The 6,577-nt window shown below is 38.8% G+C and overlaps 1 protein-coding gene across 2 annotated transcripts in view; it reads left to right on the forward strand.

Annotated features, from left to right (window-relative positions):
- Positions 1 to 6,577, forward strand: part of Arhgap6 (Rho GTPase activating protein 6) — a 488,517-nt gene that overhangs the window by 454,354 nt on the left and 27,586 nt on the right. For both annotated transcript variants that reach the window (XM_021187414.2, XM_021187415.2), the window contains exon 9: positions 3,748 to 3,927. In XM_021187414.2, the coding sequence (XP_021043073.1) occupies positions 3,748 to 3,927 (180 nt within the window). The remainder of the gene's footprint in view (positions 1 to 3,747; positions 3,928 to 6,577) is intronic.

Genomic DNA, 6,577 nt, shown 5'->3' on the forward strand with positions numbered 1-6,577 from the left:
TGATCTGGGATGCTTACTTAGTGAAGATAGAAGATTTCCTGGAATTGGCTAGCTAACTAAATCATTCAATAATGAGCTATTTTTTTAGTGTTCCTATCACCTAGAGAAACCATATATATTTTCATTAAGTAAGTAAGTAATGTGCATATGAGTATATATTAAAATATGGGGAGCAAAGGTTAGAGATAACCAAAAGCAAGTCTCCCTCACAGTTTCAAAAACAGCAAAACAAAACATAAAATGGGGAGAACAAACCACAGCAGCTGGGGCTGCAGCTGGAATCCATGTGCAGTTTTACAGATGGATAGAATTGCATTCCCAGAATAGCAACCAGAGAAGGAGAGAGCGGAAACAGAGCTCTGGGTTGTCCTTGTACTAAACATTCTTTCAACTGAAAACAAAATCTTCAGTTTCTTCAGAGAGAGAGAGAGAGAGAGAGAGAGAGAGAGAGAGAGAGAGAGAGAGAGATTTGGAGAGTTACTTTTAAGGGGGATGGGGAAGCTTTCCTGATGCCTCCAATTTCTGAAAGAAGGAACTGGAAAATGACATGTATTTTATTTTCTCCTTAAGCANGAAGGAGAGAGCGGAAACAGAGCTCTGGGTTGTCCTTGTACTAAACCTTCTTTCAACTGAAAACAAAATCTTCAGTTTCTTCAGAGAGAGAGAGAGAGAGAGAGAGAGAGAGAGAGAGAGAGAGGCAGAGAAACCCCCAATTTTACTTTTAAGGGGGATGGGGAAGCTTTCCTGATGCCTCCAATTTCTGAAAGAAGGAACTGGAAAATGACATGTATTTTATTTTCTCCTTAAGCATGAATTTCCAAGAAGAGGATTGAAAACTAGAATGAAAACTTATGAGGCTTCATGCCAGTGAAATAAAACAAAGACCAAGTAGCTCAAGGTCCCACAGAAAAGGCATTGTCTCTTTGATTTTGTGAAGTTTACCACAGGGAATACTTTTCCTTGGTGGTGACTTGTTTACCTGAAAATGACCTTGCCTTCTAAAAACGAAAGCACTCTGAGTTCTGTGGCGAGCTTGCAGAACAGTACTTCCACCAGTTCAATGCTTCACAAGGGAAGACCCAGGGGCTTCCATGAGGATTCCTGATTCCTATGCAGGGCAACCTCATATGGTACAGTATGGATCTTCCTGGGGCTGGGGTTGCATCTTTATCCTGACAATAATCAGCATTTTCAGCCAAAATGTTAACGAGAGAAATAAACATTCAGAGACCAATAGTTCTCACTAGGGGAAATTTTGCCCTACAGGTACACAAAGCCCCATGTGGAAACACCTGGGGTTGGCACAACTAAAGGTGAATGGAAGCTCCAAGAATTTAATGTTCTAACTCTACTTAGTAGCCTACCATGCATAGGACAGTACCCAAAGCAAAGAACAGTCTTTCACTAAATTTCACTACTGCCATGATAGATAAACACTTTATTAGAGATATTTAGACTTTCCTTCCCATTTAGGAAAAAAAAGGCAAGTAAGTAAAAGGATTACCAAGCCTTTAAAAATGTTCATATTCCTGATTGTAATGATTTAACTTAGAGAAATGACTCCCAAGACAGTGCTCAGCCAAAAACATAAGATGTCTTTTCGTAGATATTTCTGTACCTTATTTATAGTAACACGAGACTGAAAATGACACAAAGGCATATCACTTGGCTGCGCTTAAAAGAAATCATGATCAGTTTTGTGCAATGGGATGCTTACAGTCCAGAAAAAAAAAAGGAAGAAGGAAAATTGTTTGAAATTGAGAGATTGATTCAACATGTTAGTAAGAGACAACAAGCCAGTTACAAAATAGGCTACAGAGTGAGACTCTAGCTTTCAGGGGAAAAAACCCCAGCAACTACACCACAGGTGTCTGTGCAAACCGGAACTTAGGAAAGCATTTGAACAACTAGATCTGGGGATTAGTGGAATGAAGATTACTTCGTTTCTACATGCTAGCTCTCTACTTATCAACATGTGGAATATGAGTTTGTTTCATTAAAATAATACTTTTGCACCTAAAGAGTAGTTTGCTGCCTTCGTTCTGGGCGTCCTTGATAGTGCAACCCCTACTCACCCTGTGTCTTTCTTTTTTTTGTCTCTGCTTCGAGGGTGTTTGAAGAAGCATCTGCACTGACTTTTCTAGCTTCAACCCTGCAAATGCTCTGATTTAGACCACCAGAACCACACTCAAATCTAGTCCAAAGGGGAGTAAATAGAATGTCATGGGGAACATCTGTCACAGGAGATCACACACTTGAAACTAATCTCACATTCCTTCCCAGCACCTGTTTCTCTTATTTTCCAAATAGCTACCTCATTCTTGGTTGTTTTATCAGCTGCCCCTTAAGGGTGTTAAGGTTGACTAGATCCCTCCATAGTCATTGCCTATTTTCAATCTGTTTCTGTTACTGTGACTTAAGTGTGGAATCATCACCTCCAGTGTGAGTACAATGTCCCACGTGGTCACTCCCCAATGCTCTTCCTAAGGCAATAGATTGCTCATTCAAACAGGCAAATATGTCCACTGCACTTTTGTGTGCTTCACTGTGAAAATGCTCCTTCCTCAAGAGACTCTTCTTTTCACCAGAAATAACTCTTTTCTCTTTTCCAGACGGTGTGTGTGTGTGTGTGTGTGTGTGTGTGTGTGTGTGTGTGTGTGTGTGTGTGTGTGTGTGAATGTTCTGGGGTCTCTGGAGTTGATAAGATTCATTTTTGTACTCAATACCTGGGAATGACAAGTATATTTTCTTTCTAGAATGTGAGCCTTCTAAAATGAGGACTATGTTACAATGGTTGCTATAAATGGTGAAAATAAGTCTGATCAATGAAACGTGTCAAACCTAGGGTAGGAATATGCTGAGCAGATGGATCAGTGAAGAAGGTTTGGATTGATAAAGGGACAGATAAAGAGACACGTTGATAGATGATTGCTGAATATCAGTATTTTTATCTTTTTTACTGGTTATTTTATTTATTTACATTTCAAACATTATCCCCTTTCCTGGTTTCACCTCTGCAAACCCCCTATCGCATCCTCTCTCCCCCTGCTTCTATGAGGGTGCTTACCCACCAGCTTACCCACTCCTGTCTCACTTCCCTAACATTCCCCTACACTGGGTAAGGCATCAAGACTTCACAGGATAGCCGGGCCTGGTGGCGCAGGCCTTTAATCCCAGCACTCGGGAGGCAGAGGCAGGCGGATTTCTGAGTTCGAGGCCAGCCTGGTCTACCAAGTGAGTTCCAGGACAGCCAGAGCTATACAGAGAAACCCTGTCTCGAAAAACCAAAAAAAAAAAAAAAAAAAAAAGACTTCACAGGACCTAGGGCCTCCTTTCCCATTGATGTCAGATAACGCCATCCTCTGCTACATATGTATCTGGAGCAATGGGTCCCTCCATGTGTACTCTTTGGTTGGTAGTTTAGTCCCTGGGAGCTCTGGGGGGGGGACATCAATATTTTTTAAGGACAAATGGATTGGGAATGTTGAATAGGAATAGTTTTACAATAAACAGTTAAGAATTGCAACATTTTAATTAATGTGATATTAAGATGACCATTTAAATTTTATCCTCAATCCAAATTAGGAATCAAATGAAATATTATCATTCCCTTTTTGATTGAGATAAAGGTGAAATTTTCATGCAAGGAAAAATTACTAATGAAAATATATCATAGCTTATTTAACCATCCAGAATTTTAAAGGGCAACATAAAATTAGATAATCTTTGTGTTTTCTTCACCCATAGGTTACTGGGAACAAAATGACATCTCTGAATTTGGCCACCATATTTGGACCCAACCTGCTCCACAAGCAGAAGTCATCAGACAAAGAATATTCTGTTCAGAGCTCAGCCAGAGCTGAAGAGAGCACGGCCATCATAGCTGTGGTACAGAAGATGATTGAAAATTATGAAGCCCTGTTCATGGTAAGTGGCACTTCAGTGGTGATACATCTCAGTGATTTGATTATTAGTTGCCTGCGGTGGTATAAATGGAACTCGGGTTTTTCGCTTTCTGTTTTGCTGTGCTGGTTATGAGTAAACCATTATATGTTAGGCAGTTTTGATCAAACAGAAATTTCTATTACTCTGGTGTCACTACAAAAGTTTGTTTCCATGTCCTAACCATCATATAGGAAGTATAAATTTCATTTCATTGTCCCTTATATAATAATCACATGTAAAGATTTAGCCACTGACAAAAGAGTAGTTCTTGCCCAAAATATTAGTAAAACACTCCTTTTGAAGTTATGTTATCTCTGTGAGTTCATATGCCCATAACCAACCATGGTGACATGATTTCTCCAAGGTCAATCTTGACATGGCACCTCCTGTATGAAATGGCACGTTTCTTTCCCATGCCACTTCCCATGCTGCTTATCTGTCCCTTGAAGCCCATTTACCATTTTTATTTATGTTTATCTTGCTCAGCCTTGTGTTGTAGTCATGTATGGCCATTTCCTCTATTAGATTATAAGTGCATTTACAGCAAGGACTGTGTCCTTGTTATCTCCTTTCTGTATCCTCTGTACACTTTTCAAAGGCCCTTCCTCTGGTAGGCACTCAGTGAATAATTTTTTTGATTTGTATTGAATTACACATTCCTATTTTTCTTCATAAAACTTCATTGCTTGCTCACACATACCTTGAAACATCAGAACAAAAGCCAAATTTCTTCTATTTCTGTTCTCTACTCAGACTGCATGTCAATTTTTACAGGAATGTTCTCCATTTTTTCTTTTGCTATTTCTCTTATCATTTGCAAATGCAATAAAGTTTGCCTATTCCACTAGAAAAGTAGTTCTTAACCTGGGAGGTTGCAACCCCTTTGAAGTCACCTAAGACCACTGGAAAACACAAGTATTTACTTTAAAATTTATATCAGCAGCAACATTACAGTTATGAAGTAGCAACAGAATAATTTTATGGTTGGAGTTCACCACAACATGAAGAGCTATACTAAAGAGTCACAGCTTGAGAAAGGTTGAGGATCATTGCACTAGGGCCTTTTGTGGTCCCTTCAACTTAGAATGCTAGCTACCTCTTTTGAATCTCCTGAAGCATTTATCTATATTTATATGCTTAAGAGTTGCTTTGTTGCCATGTTTGTCCTATACCCATTTATTCTGGATATTTAAATGCCAGTGATTTGGAATAGCTGCCCTATTTGTCTTGCCTGTATGATTGAGAGCAAGTTATTCAGTACCCTATAATCATTCATTAAACTCATGTGTAATTGGAAAAAAAATCTAATCCTTAAAGTTATGACCAAAGCTGGGCGTGGTGGCACATGCCTTTAATCCCAGCACTCGGAAGTCAGAGGCAGGCAAATTTCTGAGTTCAAGGCCAGCCTGGTCTACAAAGTGAGCTCCAGGACAGCCAGGGCTATACAGAGAAACCTTGTCTCAAAAAAAAATGTTATGACCAAAATCATTTGCTCTGAGAAAGAATTATATAGACTGTAAATATCAGTCCAATTGCTAATTAATAATTATATTTTTTATAAGATGAGATAGATTACAATCTCAGTATTTTATCACTAGAGATGTAAGTATCATAATGTTTTATCACACATTTGGTAGGCTGCCTCATAGAAGGCAACTTGGTTACCCCAGAACCTTATATTGTGAGATTCTGTTATATCTAGGCTTTTAAAGTATACCTAAAAGGAGTGTCCATCATATGCACTCAATTCTATTGTCCAGAACTTACCCACAGATTATATTTAACTGCAAGGGAAGCTGGGAGTTGTACTCTGGATAGAAGCACAGATGGAAGAGGAAATACATTTACCACAGTGAATAACAGTGGCATCTTACTCCCCATTGTGTCTCTGAAGCATTGTCTCTGTGTTGCACATGGAAAGCTCTCAAAAATGTTGAATTAGTCATCAACTATATAAATTTCACACTTCGGTCCAAAACCTCATAATTAATTACATATTTGGATGAATCAAATGTCTGAACTTCTCAATATTTTCATCAAGTTTTAAGTCACATATCATCTTGCCAAGTTGTCTTGGCATTACTTCATGTTCTCTGGACTTTTTTTTTTAACAAAATAATATCTCTCATCAATCTTAATTCTAGTCTCTAAATTCTGTATTCTAAGCGAAGTTTTCCTTTATATGAAACCACAAACCATGGGATTTTTTTTCACCTCAGACACTAAACAAATGCTTCCTGATCTCCTTGAAAGGCGGAGGTCATTGTAATTATGTCATCCCTCTTTTCTCTACTTCCTGCCACCTGGAAGATCAGGACATCAGCAAAACAGGATTCTGTCTCTTGTAATGCTTCCCAAACCTGTCCTTGTTTTTATCATTTTCTGCAGAGATTACTGTCATGATTCTCTTGGGCATTAACGAATATTTTATGTGCACAAGTTATGGTTTCTGTTTCTTAAAGAAAACCATCTTGATGAGCTTCTCTAAAATCCAACCCCTCCACCCTTATTCCACTATTCTTTCTATGACTCCTCTGCCTATTGCTAATATACAGACACAGACACAGACACAGACACACACACACACACACACACACACACACACACACACACAGAGAGAGAGAGAGAGAGA

This window comes from Mus pahari, chromosome X, assembly GCF_900095145.1.
Source record: "Mus pahari chromosome X, PAHARI_EIJ_v1.1, whole genome shotgun sequence".
In the NCBI taxonomy this organism is placed as follows: domain Eukaryota; kingdom Metazoa; phylum Chordata; class Mammalia; order Rodentia; family Muridae; genus Mus; species Mus pahari.